General features: G+C 31.5%; 1 protein-coding gene across 5 annotated transcripts in view; it reads right to left on the bottom strand.

Moving 5' to 3' along the window:
* Positions 1 to 24,545, bottom strand: part of LOC134716121 (fibroblast growth factor receptor 3-like) — a 56,217-nt gene that overhangs the window by 29,140 nt on the left and 2,532 nt on the right. For 3 of the 5 annotated variants that reach the window (XM_063578899.1, XM_063578897.1, XM_063578898.1), the window contains exons 2-5: positions 22,387 to 22,551; positions 21,418 to 21,571; positions 16,568 to 16,695; positions 8,332 to 8,385 (exon numbers count right to left, since the gene is read on the bottom strand). In XM_063578899.1, coding sequence (XP_063434969.1) covers positions 8,332 to 8,385; positions 16,568 to 16,695; positions 21,418 to 21,571; positions 22,387 to 22,477 — 427 coding nt within the window. In that variant the 5' untranslated portion in view covers positions 22,478 to 22,551. The other 2 variants (XM_063578900.1, XM_063578901.1) reach the window with 2 other exon arrangements.

The following is a 24,545-nucleotide window of genomic DNA, read 5'->3' as shown; positions in this document are numbered from 1 at the left end:
AAAGTTCAGGTGTTTTTTGGTAACCATGCAGGGTATAGGTATTTATGATATGGAAAAGATTGAACGAGCAATTTCAAAATTAATCGTCTGTCTACGGTGAAAAAGAAATGACAAAATTATGAGGGTTTAAAGGAAAGTTAATGTGCGATTTGTATTTAACACAAGTCTACATTGCTTTGTAAGCAAACGAATATGTAAAGTACTTCAGTTACGTTGACCGGTAACGACCAGAAGGAATATTTGCAACTGAAACATAAAGACATTTATCGGGAACAACGTAAAAGCAGAGACATATAATACTTTGATATGTCTCTGGTTAAAGTGACTATCTGTTGATATTAACATTGACGGCAATGAGACGGATATTCGTTTCATTCCTATTGGTAATAAGTTTACTTTTAACATAAAATTGTAATTTATAATTACTTAATCAAAAAAATCACAAAAAAAATCTTTTCAACATTTCAATAATTGTATATCTGGTCAGTTTATTCCACCTCGGTTGTTTCCGTTATTACTCGGGTATGTAATAATATAAGGACAAAATCTTCCTCTGTTACAGAGGCGATCTCAACTTATTAACATCCACTTACAGAAAAGTCGGTAACATTGTATGTGTAATTATCGTCTTTCGTTCTCTCTCCTTCTCATATAACCTCCTTGCACTAACCAATTAATTAAATAAGCCATAAGGGACATCCTGCCTCATAAAATATCAATAAGAATGTATATTGTTTGTTATTTGTTGAGATGTTTATTTTTATTTTTTTTATCAGAGGTATTTAGCTGTTTGACTAAAGATTGTATTTAGCCCTGACCCTGTAGAATGTTTATGTTATCATACCACGACCATACGTTAAAACATTTCAATCTATTTCAAGCCATTAATCATAGTTAAGAAACTGTACCTGGGTTTCTTTATTCACACATGGGAAATGCTACAATTATGTTTCCCTGACCTGAACTATTTATCGACTGATTGTTTAAAATGTCATGGTTATGTAAAGATCACTATCACTATGTAGAACAATAAACGCGAAGATTAAATCCAAACTTTGCCACTTTTTTTTTGTATTTTACATTGTTTTTTGTTTTCCTTAATTAAACAATATGACAGGCTGAACAAAACAAGAAAAAAACTGAAAAAAATAAATTACAACTTATCAACAAATTTCATGCACTTTTTGAAATTAACATTTTAGAAAACAATTGCATGATTTACATTCCTCATTTATCTTAAATGTTAATTCAAAAAATAATGTGTGAAGGATCTCTTAACACTGACATTTACCACTCATTTAAAATTATAAAGTTATATCATTTGATATTAAAATTGTGTTTTGACATTTTAGTTTTTCCATTCTAAAAATGTTCACATTGCTAAAAGGCATTTGATTTTAACAAGGCTGAACTTTGCAAACAGACTGATTCCCTGTTTCTACTAATATTGTTTTTATAGTGAGGGGTCATTAACTTAGAAATTTATTCCCTCCAAATTGTCAGTGACCCAGTAGGCAGGTTTCCCCTATCAGATGATCAATAATAGGTTTATTTGTTAAGTTTCATTTTCATCACAAAAGATTTCACCTAAAGGTCATATTTCTATAATAAACAAGGTTCTTTTATAAGTCTCCAATCTGTACTTTATTAAACCTTGAAAAAACATTTATTTATGTAAAATATTCACTTGAAACAGAACTTGTTCAAAGGAACTATGAACTAAAACGAGAAAAAAAACATTACCATCAGACATGAATTTACAAAACATGCAACTTGCAGGAGCTGAGAACAAGAAAGGAAAAATGTTTGAAACTAAGCATGATATGAAACTTTTACTTGTTTTTGTTGAACCTGATTGGCAATTTGTTTGCAAAGTAACAACCAGTCTGCTTTCGGTATTTATATGTAGTATTACATAGTTTCATGATTGCAATAACTTTGACATTTAGGCTTCAACTAATTTAGGCAAAGTTATTAGACAGTCTTGACCATTTTGGTCCTGGTGGTCACACATTTGTTGCATACCAATGCTATTGGTCTCCTGTGTATGTGATGAAGTTTTTTTTTTAGGAAACATGTTATGTGCCTTGCAATGGGGTGTCATACATTTTCATCATTTTTTAGTTTGCCATCCCAATAGCGTTGTACCTTCGATAACTATTAACACCACTGGGTTGATGCCACTGCTAGTGGACGTTTCGTCTCCGAGGGTATCACCAGCCCAGTAGTCAACACTTAGGTGTTGACATGAATATCAATAATGTGGTCATTTTTATAAATTTCCTGTTTACAAAGCTTTGAATTTTTCGAAAAACTAAGGAATTTCTTATCCCAGGCCAAGGTTACCTTACCCGTATTTGGCACAACTTTTTTGAATTTTGGATCCTCAATGCTCTTCAACTTTGTAATTGTTTGGTTTTATAATTTTTTTGATTTGAGCGTTACTGACGAGTCTTTTGTAGACGAAACGCGCGTCTGGCGTACTAAATTATAATCCTGGTACCTTTGATAATTATTTGATGGGATCACGCAACAGAGTAGTATCGGTTTTTAATTCGTTTGCCAATTAACAGAAGTCATTGACAGCAGCCATCGCTAAGCTGGATGTCAACTTTCTTCACCTTTTTATAACACTGGGTTTGCACTATGCCAACACTAGCTCATGGACATGCCAATTTCACTGCTGCAATTTATAGTAAGGCTAATCTATTGCTAGTTAATTTAATTATGCTATCATATATATTTGTCTGTGCACCTTGTAATTCCCTGTTGGTACCAGCAATGTGTTTATCTCTCTTCATTAATTATGGATTAGAATGATGTAAATAAATATGACTTGAGATGTTGTATAACAAATTTGTGTACATGTGGACCCATTTATCTGAAATGCTTGGTATTTAATTTAATCTCTACCAGTAAGACTAGGCGATGAATTAACAGAAAATGTTCTTTGGTACAAATTACACTTTCCTAGCAGGTCAAATACTTTAACAAATGTCTCTGTTTTGCTGTCACAGAATATAAACATTTCGATAGTGTTAGTAGACTGAAATTTTCACCATGATATAATTATATGGTTCTTTTCATTTTCAAATTATTTTCGTCTTCAACTTTTATCCTTAACATTTTTTTTACCCCTGATGATAATAAGGTCTTGTTTTATTGCCAAGTAAAAACAGCCATTAAAATGTTATAATATAAGTGTCCTTTCCTCTTATCAAAAGCGATAACCTTGTTACTGGTATTTAGATACACTATGCAAAGCAAAATCAGATTTTTGTTTCAAGTTTGTTTTAAAAGCCAAAGATCATTTCAATGCAAATATATCAAAAATAAACTAGAGCATACATCAGCGTGTGTTAATTCAATTCTCATAGTATAGAAACTGTATAGAAAGTATAGAAACTGGCATACTTTATCGAACACAAGTAGTATTTGATTGAAAGCTTAGAATTCAATTTATGTATATGTTTATAAACCAGATGCTCCGCAGGGCGCAGCTTAATAAAACTGCAGATGTCGAACCCTGGACGGTTGGGGCTAGTATGGACACAACATTGAAACTGGATACAGCTCTGACTTCGGATTGTGATTAAATAGTTGACACAGCATAGGTTTCTGACACCAAATGAATGCGGTCTAATGAACTTTCTGAAATCTGAAATAAGAAAAATTGAACCCCACAAATTTTATTTTCACCTCCCCCTTTCTCTTATTTCAAAAAATGATATCAATCAAAATTTCTAATCAGGTTTTCAACAATAACTACTTATTTGAATACATCATAAAATATAAAATATCATACAGTCATGATTTGGTGATTTAACTACTATTATGGGCAAAGAAAGCTAACTCCAATGCAACATTTTATATTGGCAAATTTCGAATGAAGTTCATTAAACTAAAGTTTTTGGAAAATTTCCAATAGAATTTATTAATAATAAAAAATTGGCAATTTCCAATAAACATAATTTAAAGTCATATGAAACGAGTGAGTGGTGAAGATTTAACTACTATTATGGGCAAAGAAAGCTAACTCCAATGCAACATTTTATATTGGCAAATTTCGAATGAAGTTCATTAAACTAAAGTTTTTGGAAAATTTCCAATAGAATTTATTAATAATAAAAAATTGGCATAATGTTATGATTTAACAAATATGGTTGCTCATTAAATGCCGTGTTTTGAAGTGGAAGTTTACCGATTGCCACCTTATAGTAAATAAATAACAAAAAACATGGGTATTGAGCACGTGTTTAACATGTACAATCAGATAATTGTTTATATTAATGACAGATTCATGCGTAATGCGATCACCGGATTTTTACGAGGAGGGTTACGTTCAGGTCATTAGGTGTCAGACCACCAATTAAAAATCCCTACCTATTCAACCAAATTTTGTAATTAACACAGCTTACTAAATATTTTACTTTAAGTTTAACTTCAAGGAAACCAGGTACATCCTGAATTGTACATATATCACCTGTCTTGTTACATATTTCTGATCTTGAAAAGACAGGTACTACCAAAATAACTCCCGTTTTTCTAGGAATCTTAAATTAGTGTACTATGTAGGGCATTAATTCTGAATTTATAATGCAAACACATAAACAAGTGAATTTTTGCTCAAAATGGTCTAAATATATTTCCCTTTCACCAAAAGTTTCATTTCTGCAAATTTGTTGGTCAGTTTAAGTAAACAATGACATCAAATTCACTATTTTGTGTCAGAGTAGGACTACTTTAACATACGTTCTAAATTGGAGGGAGTAATTGGTGGTCTGACACCACTATGCATACGGAAAATATTTCGATAAACTGATTCCTGGAAGCAAGCAATTAAAAATAAGTAAACTTAATCTAAATGTGGACAAATCAAAGAATTTTTATCAGAAAAAAAGTATATGTCATTTAGTTATAAAAAACATATGCATCAATTTTTGTAATTTCAGGTTTCTTATGACCTTTTAAAGCAGTTTAGGTGAGTTGTTATTGCGAACCAAATGGAAGTTTACCACAGTGTCGTCTGCTCTTGACCAAGATATTTAAACTTTAGTAAGTTTACCTGTTCCATTGAATCAATACAATACGTATTGTTCTCTGTGTATCTGTGTAGTTTATTCACTTGGACATTTAAATTTCTTTTAGGAGAAATCTATCACTTATTGATTAATTTACCTGACCAAAAAATTACCTCTTTGTAGATTGAAATATATGTATACACTGCATATGATACAGTATTTATTCAATATCAGTAATATATTTTTCAATATGTACATTATAAACACTAATTCAATCATAAAAAGTTTATTTCGGATTTTTTTTACTACTGTTCCAAAAAATATGCATGTTTTTTTTGTGGCTATTCAGTTATACAGAATACATTAATAAAGATCCTAATTTAAACATTATCATTTTCAAATTTATATTTGAGAACACTAAAAAGGCAAATTTTAATCATGATAATAGGTAAAATATTAAAATTTGATCAGAAATCAACTATTAATTTTTAAATCAGTGTTTATATCAAACAAATTGAAAATGTGTTATTGATATTGAATAAATACAAAATCACATGCAGTTTTGTAATTCCTTATTTGTTCATGTGTTTTCATCATTGAAAGCGCAATTTTCTGTTCAGGTAAATAAATCAGTGAGTGATAGATTTCTGTTGGAAGAAATTTAAAGGTCCTGTTGAATAAACTTCAAAGAGAACAGTTGCTATTGTATTTGTCAGATGGGACAATAGAACATGCAACAATTTAAATCAACAGCAAACTTGCAGGTGAATCTATGGAAAACTATCATAGGGTTCGCATTAAAATGAGTTTCAATTACCAACCTTATACTGCTTTTGAATTATGTTCTGTACTTAAGTTATTGTCCATTAACCTGGAAACCCTTTCCACCCTTTTTTGCACCTTATTCCTTCACAGTTTGAGCCATAACTCCTAAAGACAATTCTTACCTTTTGTGGTATTCCAATATCAAAAATCTAAATACATGGTTAGATTCATCATATCAAAGAACCCTAAGAATTCAATTTTTGATGAAATCAAATAAAAAGTTCGATTTTGGACCCTTTGAACTCAATGTGGACCAATTTGATAACCGGTCCTAAATATCAAAAATCTAAATACGTGTTTAGATTCAGCATATTGAAGAACCCCTTATATTGAATTATTGTTAAAATCAAACTAAGTTAAATTTTGGACCCGTTGGACCTTAATTTAGACCTATTTGAAAACGGGACCAAAAATTAAGAATCTAAATACACGGTTAGATTAGGTATATCAAAGAACCCCAATAATTCAATTTTTGATGAAATCAAACAAAGTTTAATTTCAGACCCTTTTGGCTCCTAAATTTGTTGGGACCAAAACTCACAAAATCAATCCAAACCTTCCTTTTGTAGTCATAAACCTTGTGTTAAAATTTTATAAATTTCTATTAACTTATACTTAAGGTATTGTGCAAAAAACAAGAAAAATGCTTATTTTGGGGCCTGGTTTTGGCCCCTAATTCCTAAACTGTTGGGACTTTAACTCCCTTAATCAATCCCAACCTTCTTTTTGTAGTCATAAACCTTGTGTTAAAATTTCATAGATTTCTGTTTACTTATACTTAAGTTATTGTGCGAAAACCAAAACAAATGCTTATTTTGGCCTTTTTTGGCCCCTAATTCCTAAACTGTTGTGAGCAAAACACCCAAAATCAATTTCAACCTTCCATTTATGGTCATAAATCTTGTGTTTCAATTTCATAGATTTCTATTTACTTTTACTAAAGTTAGAGTGCGAAAACCAAATGTCTTCGGACGACGACGACAGAGACGACGACGCCAACGTGATACCTATATAGTCAACTTCCGAAGCAAGGTTGTCGGCTCTCCGGACATTCCCGAAGTCCTGCCGAGTCTATGAGCTTCAGTCCTTGCTTGGAAGTTGCTATATATTAATACGACCAAAATTTTTTCAATTTTTGCGGTCGTATAAAAATAGTTGTACAATGGATTTTTAATACTGTATGTTCTTATGCAACATTTAACATTTCTCATTGTTTTTGCTTCAGTAGTAATATTGTTGGGACAAGTATTCGTGGGTTCATGATTAACATTGATTGGTTGTTGGATCTAGTACTTGCGCTAAATATCTTTATAAGGAGATTGAAATATTTGAGTCTGGCCAGGAAGAACAAATAATTTTACTCTCTCCTTAATTGTAAAAGCCTGTACCAGGTTCAATCCACCATTTTCTACATTAGAAAATGCATGTACCAAGTCAGGAATATGACAATTGTTATCCATTCGTTTTATGTGTTTGGACTTTTGATTTTGCCTTTTGATTTTTGATTTTCCTCGGAGTTTAGTATTTTTGTGTTTTTACTTTTACAGGTTGAATAAAAATCTCTATTCAACCTAAAAAGTCCTCTTCCCAAAAGATCAAACATTTATGAAATAAAAGTAAGAGACCAGCTGACAAGCTTCATTTCAACCAAAATCCATCCATGAAAGAGGAGAAATCTTTTTCTGGATAAGAAATATGTATACTTGTTATAAAACAACCATAGTCATCCAGCTAAAACATGAAAAGATGTATAGGCAAAAAAATGGTTATAATTAGCGTAAATCTAAATGGAAACTGGCAAGTGGAGAAAATAAAAGATTATGACTTATGGCAGGAAATATGACAGTTTAACAACAAGGTTATGAGATAAATGAAGGGTAACTGCTTCCCGTCACCATAAATCTACATATGTATGGTACTGATTGTGTATAACAAAGACAAACTACCAGGACTCTATTAACGTAACTATAGTATGTTTGATTGGAGTAATATTTTCTATATTATAGTGACATAAGTAAGAGAATATAAAATACAAAAATATCAACAACAAAAAAATCCTCCTTACCATTAAAGGATTGAGTCTTTCCGTAGTACATTTTTTTTGTTTTTTAGATGAGCACTAATGCTACCTTGACATTATCCCGATCAATATCAATGTTTTCGAATATAAATTGGATGAAAACTTCTGCCCAATATCAAATAATGAGGTACAAAAAAAGGAATACAAAACTGAATATCGTTTCTAATTACAAGAACAATCACATGGCTTTCAGATTCATCATATCAAATAACGAAGACCAGTGGAAGGAGTCAAAATCTTACAGAACCAAATAATTTATAATCACAGAAGACCCTCGGTATCTTTAGAGAGCAGATGTTCACCATTACAGTGTGGTCTTTTCGTCGTGATTTGTACAATGCAGTTGTTATACATGTTAATCTTGATTGGTCTAGAAAGTTACTAGTTTCTGAACACAATATTTACCTTCTTGACATTTTCCATCAGGATCATCGTATTCTACCCATTCTACTTCTTCTTCTGCAAAATACACAATAATATATAGAAGGGAAACAATACAACACATTATGAATATATAGAAGGGATAGTTGGTGAAAACACAAATTCTTATTAAGTAGAATGTAAATAATAGGAACATTTTTTCACGAAAAATATCTACCAACCAGGATTTTTATTTTTAAATTCTGAATAAAAGAACACTTGATACACGGTACAGAACCATAGACCCTTTTTTAATTGTATATTTCCATTATAAAGTGACATCTTATAGAAAAGTGACAACAATCTTATCATTCACTTTTTTTTTTATCATCAGCAAAGTTGTAAATGGTTCATGTTTTTGAACTTTATGAAAACAAATGCTTTACAATGAAAGTTACACTTATACAAGCACTGAATTCCGTATTTAATAGTTGATAAATAGTCATATGTTATACAGATAACTACCTTGTTTGTCAAGAGAGTCTTGAGTTTTTTTTGTATATGCTTAGTATTTTGTTTTTAAAGCGCATAACTACCAATGACTAAAGTCCTTCCAATTATAGAAGAATCTTACAATATTGCAACTAAGTACACATTCAATAGAATTTCATGTACACAGACAACATGATTTGACAGTGGTTGTCAGACTGTTATTAAAGAATATATATGTCTCATTGACAGATATATAAATATATGTAGTCAAAATCTTGTGATGTAAAAGCATTATAACATGTACTTTATGTGATATTAAAAAAACTATATATCAAAGAAAGAGATGTGTTTTAGTTTAGATCTCATTTGTTTTGTAAATGAAACACCACATGGCCGTAGAAAAGTGTCAGAAAAGGAAATTAGATTTATTCTGACTGGGAATTGACCTTAGGAATTTTAACTGACCAGCAACATCGTTCATGGTAGATGATTTGATTTAATCTTGAGGTTGAGGTTCAAATCAAAGACATTACATGTTTGGACCAGAGACCGCTTTGTTAATTTTCTACAGCGCATCTTTTAATGGCTAATTGAAATTTAAAAGGTATCCCCCTCAGAGCCAAGTCATCAAAATGAAAAGAAACTATGCAGTGAAAATATTTTGTTTTCATATCCAGCTGCAATGAACAAGACCAGGGTGATCCAAATATTTACCTTTTTTTAACGGACACAGGTGAAAATTTGAAATGTCTGTTACAAAGATTTGAATTAAAAAAGTTGAAATCCACATTTTTGGAAAGGTCAGTCTTTGATATGTTAACTTTGTGACAAATTTATCGGTATACTTCCAATTCTCAAATTTCTTCTTTTGTACAGAATCAAACGCGTGACCAAATGTAACCACAAAAATAGAAGAAAAAATCCAAAAACAAGTTAACCTTTAAAAAATGTCTCAGACATTGATTGATTGATTGATTGTTGGTTGGTGAGACATTGAAATGTTTGTTTGAATTTAAATCAAAGACTTATTTTATTTTCTAATAAATAATCAGGGTTGTTTTCTTATTTGAAGCATAATGGACAGAAGATAGAAAATATGCCGAAAACTTCAGGCCAGAATGAATTATGTTGATCACTTCCATACACAGTGTGAAGTAGTTTTAGGTCAGAGTTAATTGCCTTACAATCTGTCTTGATGTTAAGGTATTCCATCTGATAACAGTAAAAGTTTCAGAAAAGATAAGTAACCTTGTATGTTTAGAAAATAATTTTTATTACAGTTACAATAATACAATATCTGATGTAATTTGTCAGAATCACAGGTCACAGTTACATCATTCACATGGATGTCCAATATATGGAATATCTTTCGGATTAGGATATTGAGATCTAGCTAGATCTAACACACAATCTGGCATTATTTCCCGTCTGTAATACACAATCCATTCACCACCTCCTATACTTTTCCTGTCAAGTTAATCTTCTGTGTATCATACACCCAAATTATCCATAATTTTCAAAAAACGTGTGTATATCTCTTTTCTTATTCCAGAATTTTCTACTAATGGTTGTTGACCTTCTCCAATCCAAGGTGCAGATTCATTAGATGCAGCTACACAGGGAGCTACCAAACAAAACGGATACTTTTCATTCCCATTGTCATCTCCATGATTTGGATCCCTGTCTCCTCCATCTGGTCTGATACTATTCTGTGAATCACAGTTCCTGCCTGCATATCATGTAAACCTTTTACAATTGACATTGCTAGCTTTCGATTACTCCTGGCTGAGTATCTTACTTCTGGAAAAAAAATGAAATAATTAAAAATATTTTTAAAATTCCAATAGTGAAAGGAAAGTTCAGATAACAAACTAGTAGAAACATTTATTAAACACATACGTGTACATATAGTTACCAACTATTTAACTTTTTATCAGAATATTATGTTAATACTTAAGAAATTTGGTCTATTAAAAGAAAAAAATAACTTACCTGTTACTATGTCTGTCCAGCCTTGATCCTCAATAAATTCTGCAATTTTGTCCCTCTGAAGCTCTGTTACTAACAATTTCATTTCCAATCTGGTCGCCATCTTCATTCAGTTGATGCAGAGACAATTTGATACATATTTTTGATCACATGTTCAGTCATGCGACCACTATCTTGGTTATGATTGGTTGGCCTATTAGTTCAAAAGAGTTTGAAAAAGTGCGCACTATTGAAAAGAGTAAAACATAATTTGTAGTCATGGATGAAAATAAGTCTCCACTATGTGATATTACAAATGTTTCTAAATCAAAGGTGTCATGCAGAAAGCGTTTAGTTGATGGTACTCCAAATAATTACACATATGAAAGGAATATCAGAAAAAAAATAGAATTTTATTTTGACACAACAGACAAGAAACTGGTTTTGAAAAGAAATTTGAATCTGCAAAGAAGTTGCTTCATTTAAAAACTAACACAGAAGTATTCAACAGATTAATTGAGTTATCGGATTTGAAACAGAGGACATTAATGTCTACAGAAACATCAGATAAATCAGTGAACAAAAATGAAATTCTTTTTGATGATAGTTTTACATCCTTTATGCCCGCGTCACACTGTCCCGATTTTAAAGCCGATGACTACACGATTATGGAAATTTTCAAAATCGGGACTGATCGTATCCAGATCGGGCTATTCGTAGTTCCATCTTCAACCATCGTAGAACCATCGGCTACTTTTTCTAACCTTCGGGGACAACTTCCGGAAGGGTTCTAAATGTTTTAACATGTTAAAAAATCCCCGAAGGTGCGTCCGATATTGAGGATTCGTATTGAGTTCGTATCACCATCCTCACCATCGTAATGTCACCGGGAATGCATCTTTGAAAATCGTATTGCATTCTTGTTTTCATCGTTTTCATCGGGCAGTTTTGACATTACGATGTCTACACGAATGAATCACGAAGCTACCCGAAGGTCTTACGATGGCAACATGACTTCGTGAAGACCTCGTAATACCGTCGTGTCGCCATCGAATAAAAGTACGAAGGCGACAAGATGGAACTACGACGGCAATAAATCCAGCTAAATGTAAGTTAATTTTCACGTTAAAATACATTTAAAGTGCCATACGCGATATGCACTGGTCAGTCTAATACGACAGTTAAGAAAGACGTTCACAAAACATGGGGCTCATTTCATATGATTCCATGAGAACAAGAAAGGCGACAGCGTTGTTTCTATTAATTCAAATAGAACAAGAAAAAAGTAAAATCACAAAAATACTGAACTCAGAGGAAAATCAATTTGGAAAGTCCATAATCACATGGCAAAATCAAAAAACAAAACGCATCAAAAACGAATGGACAAGAACTGTCATATTCCTGACTTGGTACAGGCATTTTCAAATGTAGAAAATGGTGGATTAAACCTGGTTCTATAGCGCTAAAGAAAAGCAGCTATTGCAGGCTCAAGATTTACTTTAACAAGTTAAATATCATTTTTTGTCAATTTTTAATATCAAGTGACATAATGAAATGCGCCTCGTACACCAACACTGCAGGTACACGAATATAGTGAAACCAACTTTTTCTTCATTATTCTGATTTTTTATGTATCGTCTGAGTTGTTGTCACACGAATGTTTAATCCATAACCATTTTGTTTTCTATATGTCATATTTTGCCGCATTTTTTGCTTTCACCTAACCTTCCTGTTGTCTATATTATTTTGATATTCTCCTGGAAAGAGCTCTTTTTGAATAAAAGGGATCAACGAACCCATTACCTTACCTTTAAGATAGATCAGTAAACATGTGCATAATTATGGGTAATTATTCAGAATAGTGCACACATTTTACAGTTCAAACAAGGCAATGCCGAGCGTGACATCCCCTCGCATGTAACATATTTGGGACAAATATGGACACTTGATTTGTATATGACACATGCAGACAATGATAAATTGAATATGCATTTTTGATACATAAACTTTTTTTTAGAAATCAACCAAAACATTCGGTAACTGGAAATACCTTTAATATTGTCTTATAGAACCAGCAGGTAAAAATATGAGCAAAAAATTTCCTGTGTATTATGCTATTTCAAGGAGAAAAAAACAAGACCATCTGCATGACCTTGACCTTTGGCCTTGAACGTAAAATGTCAGATCACTACAAGGGGGGACAATATATACCAAATGTGGTTAAAATCTTTTGAAGCATATTGGTTTTAAAATGTCCACAAGGTTGATATTGCCTTGTATTACAACTGCCACTGTGAACTTGACCTTTGAACTTTAAAGTCAATAGCGCTTAAGATATTCTTAACAAGTAATACCATACTAATTTCGAGCAGTTTGGTTCTAGAGTGTCCATAACAATTTTATCTACACGAAACTTACATGTAGTAGGCGAGGGGATAATAAACTGAGTTTTATAAGAATTAGACAAAAAGATCATTTTTTCGCCATGCATGGCAGACTTGTACAGAAACGATATGTTGTCGAAATACTGTTTGTATCATAAAAAACGTTCAAAACAGGTAGAACGCATTTTTAGATCGTTTGTATACTTGTATTATGTACATACATGTATTTACCTTTATTTATCTTGTTTAAAACGCGTGATGACTTCGGCATATAATTTAAATGCATCGTCAGCTGTACACGACGTCTTTTAGACATCGTATGGCCATCGCGCCATCATCGTAATCCATCGTGTAGCCTTCGTGATCCATCGTGTAGTCTTCAGCTGAGATATGAAGCTTAAATACCCGTCGTCAGTTAAACTTCGAATGTCCATCTTTCGCTATCGTATATAATTTCGGCACCATCGTATAGACTTCGTTATTCATCGTACTTGCTTCGGTCACTCTTTGGTATTTTAACGAGATCGGGACCAACTTCGTACGAACTTACAATTTTCGCATTCGGATGTCCATCGTATATAAAAATCGGGACAGTGTGACGCGGGCATTAAGAATGACCCTAGATATTGATCCAAATGAAACTTTTGTTTGCACATATTCCCAGATCCAGGAACTATTAAAATTCTATCAAACATTCAGAAATATGAAAATAATGAATTATGAGAAATGTGGACAAGTAGCAAGGATGACCTTATTGTCACAGGACTCAGAGATATTTGTTTTATAGTTCCTCACCAAATCTACATGGGGATTACTATGTTAATTACAAGATGTTCCATTCCTACATGTGTAGTGGAATTCTCAACATCCAATATGAGAGATTTTCAGATTGTTCGGTAATTGGCATTCCAAGTAAGCGATTTCGTTCTAAAACTGCGAGAATATATGGTGAAACCGTTATCAATTAGCGATGCTATATCTGAAGAAAAGTTGAAGACTGTCCCATTTATCAATGTGACAAATGCCGATATCAATGAAAATTCAGTAGATATCATGACGCATGCTCGGCATACATGCCAAAAGAAAAGTTAAAATTCCGATAAAAATACCCTGGGTCAGCAAACACACAAAGTCTTAAGTTACCAATTTGTGAAAAAAAAACAGGAACGAAGTCCACAAAAGCACGAATTGTACGGAACTAAAAAAACTCTATGATGATGTAGGTTAAAAAAATGTGGCGGTGCGTTGTCACAGTCATGACAGGAATTCCTCGATAAGTTCTTTTATTGAAAAAAAACACAAATCTGGTGTAATTGACTGCAGTGATACATGACATGTTGGAAAGGAAGTTGTTGGAAAATCAATCGAAAAGGTAGCTAAAGGACCAAAGAAAAATCATGGAATAACTTGGTACACAGAACTGGCTGACAAAACTGGTGGGGTGAAGACCCATACTAAATGGGCAATGAAGAACTGTAATGGATCTGTTCAGCGATTCATTAAGTTGCTTCATTGGAAAATATAGTGAAACATTACAAGAACAGCCATGATAGATGTCATCCAACATCAAGGTGCAGAACTGAACCCTACTATACATTATCACGAACAATGATTCGAAAAAAGAAATCAATAATAGTTATCAAAGGTACCAGGATTATAACATCTTTATATATGTACAAACATCCACAGAAGAATATTCATTGTTTGAACACACAATAAATTGAAAGCTTTCATAATACACTGTTGTTATATGTAGACAAAAGGATTCACTATATATGGTGAAATAACATATGAAATCAGGACAGGTCTCGGAAGTCTGGACTGGAACGAACACGTTGACCGCTCTGTTTCATCTGAAAAACCAAGACACGCATCCGAACACCTGAAAGGGTTCTAAAACCCAAAACATACTCGTTTGTTTTAACACTTTGGGATATTTATTGTAACTTTCTATCAGTTGAGATAGGTTAAGACATTATATGTGATCGTGGTCAGGAAAGGGGTCTTGAGGATGATTCCCTTCAGGATTTAAACGAAAGTGATAATGAGGAATTAGACACTGAAAACTAACTGTGATAAATGATTTATGAGTATGTGTGTGAATATTATTTGTTTTCAATATATAAAGATATACAGTAATATGCATATTCATTTATATTTGTGTACACATGTCAGAGCTTCGTCCGCCGATTTCCCCAATCTCTGTTACTAGTATAGGATTGATACAAAAGTTTTATTTTGATTCAGTTCACATATAACAATACACATATAAGCTCTTGGTAGCCTTTTACCAAATATAAGTACAAAATACATGACATCAAAACACTTATTCTAATATTGTTTTCATTTCCTCTGCTGAATTTGTACTAGTATTTGATGTTATAATTTTTATATTGAATCAATCAGAATGGGATACATATATACATGTACAACAAAAAATTGTTTATTTTTATTGCAGCTTATTATTTATATTGCTACTTCCAGTTTCCAAAAAAAATATTACAAGCACGTAATTATGTTTTTTTCTAAATGCTCCAGTTGCATTACTTTACCTAATGACCACTTATCTTACTTGCTGTCATTGTAGTGGTCATAAATTCATAGATAAAATTGAATCACACTGAGAGTTTAACTACTACATGACTTGTTCTGAAAATGGCGTATTTCGGGGTTTCTATATATAATTTTTACAAAATATAGTAACAAGAAGTTCAACAGGATAAAAAAATGCAAGTGATATTTTCTCAATATTTATGAATTCCATATATATTTAAAACTTGACAATGTAAGTTCACTGTCTTTGTCTTTACTTATATTTACTTTTGGAATGTCAGAAAGTGTAATAATACGGTCTGTTGTACTATCAGATATCTATGCAGCTCCTGCTATGTTATTGGCTACATGTATAGAGCTATCAAATGTTTCTTGCATAACAATGCTATTAGCCATCTTCAATTCTTAAAAATCAAATATACATCTTAGTTTCTTGACCATCCTGTATCCATGGTATTTTATAATTGCAGAGTATCATAAAAAGACAACTCTTTGACAGGTCAAGTTGTCACAAATGGCTAAGTTCTTCATTGTTTATTAATCTAAACTTTATTATGATGTACTGGATATTTTGAAAAGCTCACATAATTTTTACAGCTTTAAAAGTTAATTGTCTATATCCCTACTAATTTTGCATTTAATTTGTTAAAATTTTCTTAAAGTTGATGGTAAAATTGAGAATGGAAAAAGGGGAATGTGTCAAAGAGACAACAAACTGACAAAGGATAATAAAGTGTTTAAGTTCTTTAATTTGAAATAGTCCTAGGTATGTTGGGATGAAGGATAATGATGGTAATTGGTATTGGATTGGTTCATCAGATCTTATTTAATGGTGGAAAACTACTGATATTTAAAATATGCACAGAATCTATAGAATTAATTACCAGTCAACACTTTCACAGTAAAGTTAATCCATAATTCACCAAGTCCATTTTCTACATGACAGTTGTAAATTCCAGAATCATTCTTTTCTACTGGGTCAATTGTTAATGCATTCATTCCAAACCTATACCTGAAAAATACAATTAATAGTTTGAAATATCAAATTGTGCAACCAAAAATATATAGATTCATTGTACAGCAGAAGAATTTAAAAGAACCAACAAGTGTTACAAAGATGTTATTAAAAATAAATGATATTTCTTAAAAAAAATACACTGTACACAGTGTGTAAGCGTTTACAGAGAGAATAATTTGATCTTTTTTTTATCCATTAAAAGTAAATTTCTTTTGGGTTTTAGACACATTTGGTTAATTCTAATGCCACAAATTTCTTCAATAAAATTGGTACTTGAATTTTTTTACTCTTACATTATTAAGAATGATATATTAAGAATGATATTATAACTAAAGATATGATACTTTTAAAAAATGGAAAACTTGCTCTTCAAGATAAGATTTTATAATTAGCTTTTTACAACAATTTTACCGAAATCTGTTTAATCTAATTGCCTGCAACTGCTGTATACACACTTATATAATAATGAACAAAATTAACACTATATTAAGCTCATTTTTATACTCAAAGAAACATGATTTTCTCGGGCGCACTATATTTGCGCGCATTTTGGGATTAAAAAGTTTTACGTTTGCGCGCATCTTTTGATTACATTTGCGCACATCTTACAGGTAAGCTCAGGTTAAAATATATATAAAAATTAAATTAGATTATAATGAATGACTATATTTGTTTTGGTATTTTCATAAAGGATATGACTATCAATTATCAATTTCAAAATATTGGTTAATTCAAATTATATATTTTTCATATTGAATCCTAAAACCAAGTATAAACTCAGTTATAGCTTAAGGTCAAGTTAAAAAAAAACGGGCTATGTCACAGATTGTTTTAAAATTTTGCACACACCTTTGACTTGTTGAATTTTATCTGAAAATCGAAAAAAATATGCGGCTTTATCTCTTCCCCCCCCCCCTGCCTTATGAACGTTTACTAACGGAAGGGGTACTGGTACGTGTAAATAACTGAACAAATTAATAAATAGATAATTATTATTGCCTATATTTTACCTGAGTTTACCTGTCAAAAATATGCGGGCAAATGTAATCAAAAGCTGCGCGCAACGTAATGAATTTTGCGCGCAAATGTAATGGTAATGCACCGATTTTCTCCATGTTACATTATAATTATATGTTTCTGGTACAATTTGTTTTTTTCATTTCAAACATTTTTACCTTTCACATTTCCTGAGTGATACAGTAAACACAGTGAGGATGTAATCTCATACTCCCTTCACTGTGTAAAACTTGGTGTCACACCAGGAAACTCCAGCAACACTCTCAAAATCTTGGGAGGAATTAGGAGAAACTTGGAGTAATTCCTCCCTAAAACTCCTAAATTGTTTATTACCTTGGTGTGGTTTTTCCCAACACCATGATTTTTATTGCCATGTTTACCTTTGAAGTTAGCCAGTAGTTAATGACTATAATAAATATTTCTTGTGTTTCCTGTTATTTAATAACAGTCATAATTATCATGAAAAGTGTGAGATTTGTTAAATTCAACCAAAGATATATTATAATCTGATTTTATTTAAGACTCCTGCACATTTTATTTCATTAAAAATATATTCAGCATTTCTTCTGACAGCGTTGGTTTTTCATACATCAGAAACATAAAAAAATCACCTGTAAGTGGAGTATAACTAACAGAAAATAAAGACATAAATTTTAATTGAATTTTATTCATTTTTTTTTTAAAGTCAAAAAATTATTGAAGACTATATAAATGTAACATGTATGAAATTTATCTACATTATTTTATTTTATTAATTTTTTTGTATTATTACTATTTTTGTTAAAACCATGTATATATTAATATCTATATGTTTAAACTGACTATAAATTCCACTTATTGTACATATCAAGTTGCCATTCTTAATTATGAGATTATGATAAAATGTGAATAATTTTCCAATCTAAAAATACATTTTGTATATAATTTTTTAAATCATTTCATTAACCTTTTTATAGCTTTCAGAAATAAAAATAAATAGGAAACGATTGAAATGCGAAGAAATGAGAGAATAGTTGATATTTAGTTATATGTCACTGTCAGGCCATGCAGTCATGCTTTGATAATTTTTATTACTTTTACATGCAATCAACAGGTCATAAAACCCTCCCAGATGGGAGTAATTACTTGGTGTTGTTTGGGAAGGAAATATGTGTTTCACAGTGTGACACTGTGTTACACCAGAATCAGTGTTGGGAGTATGAGATTACATCCTCTCTGTATGTAATGTACATGTACTTTTATTTGAATGAAAATAACACATTATAACTAAAAGTTTTGAACAAAGAAATGTTAATTCAGATCCATATTTATAATTCAAACTTTATTAATTTTAAAGTTTTTACATCTAAATGATATCTTTTTTATCTGACTGAACAAAGTACAGTACAAACTAGTATCTCAATTGTTTGTAAAACAATTGAAAGGATTTTCCTTTAAAAATGATGTTTTCGTAATGTACTTTGTACGACCTTACGTTTGATATACGACAAGCATACCTTCTCAAACTTTTCGCTTTTAAAACTTTATGACCTCATCCGCCTACATTTTTGAGATCGGAAGTATGATATATGTAACATAGAGAAGATGAGCTTTCATTTGATATGCGACAACGCCATTTTCTAGAAAGTTTGATTTTTGCACTTAATAACCCTATCCAACTAATTTTTGGAAGTCCGGAATTTGATATTACAAATGTACACATCATGACCTTTCGTTTGATATATAACAACCCTATCTTAAAAGAAAATTTATTTTTTGCACTCAATGACACCACCCAACCAATTTTTTGGGGATGTCAATTTGAAATTTGAAGTGTACGGTTCTTTCATTTGATAAACGACAACCTTACCATCTGAGAAATTTGAATTTTTGCACTTAATGACCCAATCGTCCCCCTGGGATGAAAAGGGGTTTTAAAATTTTCATTTTTAAGTAGAGTTTATTGAGACCTTTAATTGACATATCAGATGACCCCATTTGACAAAGTGCCAAAAATGATGCAACATCAACGATATAAATAGAAGTTATAAAACTTACAAAGCCAATGCAAAACATGAAAATTTCAAAATGATTTTTGGTGTTTTTTTAAATGGAATGTTTTTGGTATTTGGTCAAACATATAACTATGTTAACCTCTTTAATATGAAAAACATTTTAAGTAGGAAGCTGTTGCCGATTCAGAAATACATGCCGCCGCTCGCAAAATTTCAAACTGCATTATCTCTAAAACGACAATAGATATCTCAAATCTGTTTAATGGTAAATGATCTACTGTTAAAGGACAACATTATAGAAAAAGAATTGGGACAATTTCAAAGTTACTAAGGTTACAAACTCACAATTAATCATCAAATATATGATGTAATACCAAACTTGACAACAAGAAGTCGTGGAGACATGGGACTACGACCATTCAACTCAGAACCACTTGACCTTTCAAATATCACAAGGTCAAGGTCATAGTATACTGCGAAGGTCAAGGTGAAATTTTCATCATGACCTGACATTGACCTCAAATTGACGGTCTTGAACTACTGACCATCTTTGCAGTTTATAGTAGGTTGATATCTGTTACCTTTAAAAAGATATACACAAAATAATATACTTTTAAGTATCATCCCATTGTAACTTTTGAACAGACGGTCGAACATTTTTGGGCTTATTGTATAAAACGTAGAGCTCGCCAAAAAGAACATTTTATTTGCTGTATGTATGCAGCAAAGTCTTATCGTTTTCCTAATATGTAAGCTTGAAATTGCAGCGTGATTTTGTTTGCACTCAGTGACCTTTGACCTTGACTGCATATTAAAGGTGACATGGATTAAAGATTATAGGTGAAGGTCCCAAGTCTCTACGACTTCTTGTTCTCGAAATCATTTTTTTATAAAATTATGTTCAATTTTTCAAGGGGAATAACTCATTATAAGGGTTAATAACAAAATGATTGTACATGTTCATTAACATTGCTATCCGTTCTTGCAAAGGCAAGAAATTGTTTCAAGGGAATATAACTTTCATAGGGGACAATGACATCCTATTCAGCCTCACATGGTAATACATCATGATGAGATCTACATTATGTGCAATCAAGGTCATGATATCTTTAAAAACAACGAGGGGGGCCATGTTGAAAAAAAATCAATAAAAGGGAGATACCTCCTAAAGGGGATGATGAAATCCTTAACAGGGTCATTTGGTAATACATCTTGGTGAGGTCTAGCGATAAATATCCATATTTGGTCTTAATAACTTTAACAGAAACAAGAGGCGACAAAGGGGAAAGACCTTAAACACATTAGAAAAACAATAAGGTCTTTCCTCACGTTGGGGAAAGACCTTAAAAACATTAGAAAAACAATAAGGTCTGTCTTCAGGAAGAGGAAAGACCTTAAAAAGTACTATATTGATATCAATAAAGAATGCGATTTCCTCCTCCGTTTTTTTTAGGGAGGCGGTTTCCTTCGTTCTATATCCTTTTAAATGTATAATGTACAATGATGCAAGACAAAGGATAGTATATATTGTTTAATCTTTAATGACACAAAATTCAAAGAAAGGACCAGCTTGTATTGCTGTTCTTCAAATCTCAGTCACATCTGCTGAAGGGAGAGAACTCTTGCAAATGATAGTTTACTTAAGTAATATCCATATCTCATAATTCTAGAATTTTTTTATGTTGAATTACAACTATTGACCTACCTGTTATCAAACTTGGAAGTCAGTAGTCGCTGGTCTTTATACCATATTTTAAAAGGTCTTGGACTGCCTATCACTTTACAAGGGAGTTCTAATCTATCTCCTTCTATCGAAACTAAGTTATGTCGAAAGGCAATGTCAGCAACTTGTGGAGCACCTAGGAAAATATCATATTCAAATCATAAGTAAAACTCATAAAAGTGGTCAATTGTATGCGAGATACACAAGAAGTGATTTCTAGTACATTTGTACAATATTTTTGTAAAAAAACAACTTCATTTATTTAGTGTTGAAACAAAGCAGTTGTTTCTTACAGATATATGTACAATTTTTTTTAAATGTTTTTTATGTTTGATCTAGGACTAATATATCCAGATTTGATGTACATTTTTTTTAACTAATGGTCATTTCTACACGACCTTTTACAATGTTTTAGAGGATCAAAACATGTTCAGTCTCTCTTGTTTCTCAGTTCATTCAAAAATTACAAATCTATTTTCCCACTTTAATTTTCCAGTTCAACTGAAAAAATTGAGATAAAAGTAACAGAAATCTGTTAATCCTTTACTTCAAAATAAATGAGATTTACAAAAAGTATATATTAATTTCATTTTATCTGATTATCAATTTCTTATAAAAAATACAATGTGTTTAAAACTGCACTTTGTTTCTGGGTTTTTATCCATATATTTATTACAAATGTAGATGGCAACATTTCAATACAAGGAAAATAAAATTGAAATGTATAAATCTTCCAAAATGAAGAAGTGTTATATATATTAAACTTTAAAAAGGTTGTCAGCGGTACAATAAATAAATAATGTATCATAATTGTACCTCATATGCAAGAAGAATGCATATCTATAATACATAATGTTAAATCAAAATTACCTTTTCCAAGATATAAATGTAGTGATAAAAAAATGACATATTTTCACAATTTTAGATGTGATGAAATAGTGAAATACTTACTCTTGTATTTATCTTTTTGTCTGCTTCCTGCTACATAAAATGATATTCCAAGAAAATAACAAACAATGATAACACTCCAATTTACTCCCATAGTAAAATTTAAAAGAATTCATAAAACACACAATTCATTACATTCCTCTTCCACGTTTTATTTCAACTTTTAGTCTGAAATAATAGAATTAAGAAATAAAATCATTCAATTATGAGTAATCATTTTCAATGTACAACTTAAATACAATGCACATAACCTTTTCCTTTCTCTGTTCACATTAGCTTTTCGTTTCTCTCTTTTTACTGATGTGATTTATACAGCTGTCAATTTTTTTCTGTTTTTAATTCACAAATTAAACTTTAGATGAAGTATATCAAGATGTTTTAGACGGAATCTAATACTGTTATAAATCAGGACTGAAGTATACATTTGATATCAGATTCTCAATAATTTTTATATATTTCACCATTCTATTTTGTGTGTGTGATGGTTTGAGCTTGTATGCTATAAGTAGAGGTCAACAGGGTTTGCTCTACATTATTGTTGTCTTATAACAAGTTAATGTTTTGTATACACACTAAACACTGAATGAAGTATTTTTGATTAACATAATTTTTTTTTTTTTTGGGGGGGGGGGAGAGGTGCCCCTCTTATTAAGTGCATTTACCTAGAAGTTTTCGGGTGGCGGTCTCCCCAAATTTAATATCTTTAATATTGGGGATTTTTTGGCGGTTTTTATTCGCCACCTTTGCTAATTTTTTGTCATTTATTCAGATTTGGATTTATTGCATAAATTCATATTTGATTATATAATACAGAATATTATGATTTTATGGTATGTTTGAATAAATGACCTTTATCGCAAATACTTATTTAATTCACTGCAAATGAACTCAAACTCCTTGGAAATTGAGGAATGGTTTTTAATAAGACTAAAACTTGGTATTATGCCTGTGTGTTATTTTCGGAGGTTGGATTTGCCCCCTTTTAGTTTACTTGACTCTTCTTCCTTTTCCTATGTTTGGTATGAAAATTTAGGTGTCAAAAAATTATTTTTACTGTAAGTAAAAGGATTTTTGGCAGTTAATTTGAGTTCTCTTGTTAATCTTATCATCACAGTGGGTAACCCCTTATCAATATCGTAATATGAAACTGGGAACTTTCCATAGCCACTGTCTATGTATTATGCAATTCTTAATCAAATGCAGTCAAGGTCAACATGGTCATCTCATGATCATGGTATATATTAGTTGCAATTGGCTAATTTTAATTAGAGTGACCAATCAGGAAACCGCACATGATAGCACCATTGCATGTGAGGGGACGGTTGGTCTTTTACGATTTCGTTTTGAAAGCTGCTAGACGCCATTTTGTGATTTCAAGAGAAAAAGCCAATTCTGTTAACCCACCCTCCCACACCTTTAAAATATTGTTTTAACATATGTTTATGTTTTAAGTTTAATTGTTTGTTTGGTTTTTTTTTGTTTTTTTTCTTATTGTGTAACATATTGTATTCTTTATACTGGCGGTTTTTATTCGCCACCTTTGCTATTTTTTTGTCATTTATTCAGATTTGGATTTATTGCATAAATTCATATTTGATTATATAATACAGAATATTATGATATTATGGTATGTATACACATTTACCACATTGATACACATTTAAATAAAACAATACATGTACAGATAATTTGATTTTCAAACACTAGTATGTGTGTGTGAAAAGTTATGCAATGTGTACAAAATGTATGTAAGTTACATTGTAACACGAAAAATTAAAAAATGTTCTACTTTCGTTTTGAACTACCAACTGCTGCACGCACATTTTTAGCATAAATCAGCATGCCTTCATTTTTTAAATGAACTTGATCTATTAATAACGATGCAGTCAGGGCCGTAACTAGCCTCTTGTAATAGTGAGGCAAAAATTAATTCGGCGAGGGGTGTGGGGGCCGCTTTAGGCCCTCCCAGAAGCTCTGAGAAAAATAACGCAAAATCGTGCATTCTGAGCGTTTACCGGACTCTTTCTGACATTAATTTTTAGCTATTTTTTTGACAATATTCTGGTCTCAAAGCAAAATCATAGACTCATTGTAATTTAAGACTTATTGCAAAAATCGTAATTCTCATAATCATTAATACCGGATCTGTCTGCCTGTTCTTG

The sequence above is a fragment of the Mytilus trossulus genome, chromosome 4 (genome assembly GCF_036588685.1).
Source record: "Mytilus trossulus isolate FHL-02 chromosome 4, PNRI_Mtr1.1.1.hap1, whole genome shotgun sequence".
Lineage (NCBI taxonomy): Eukaryota > Metazoa > Mollusca > Bivalvia > Mytilida > Mytilidae > Mytilus > Mytilus trossulus.
This window is presented reverse-complemented; position numbering and strand designations above follow the sequence as displayed.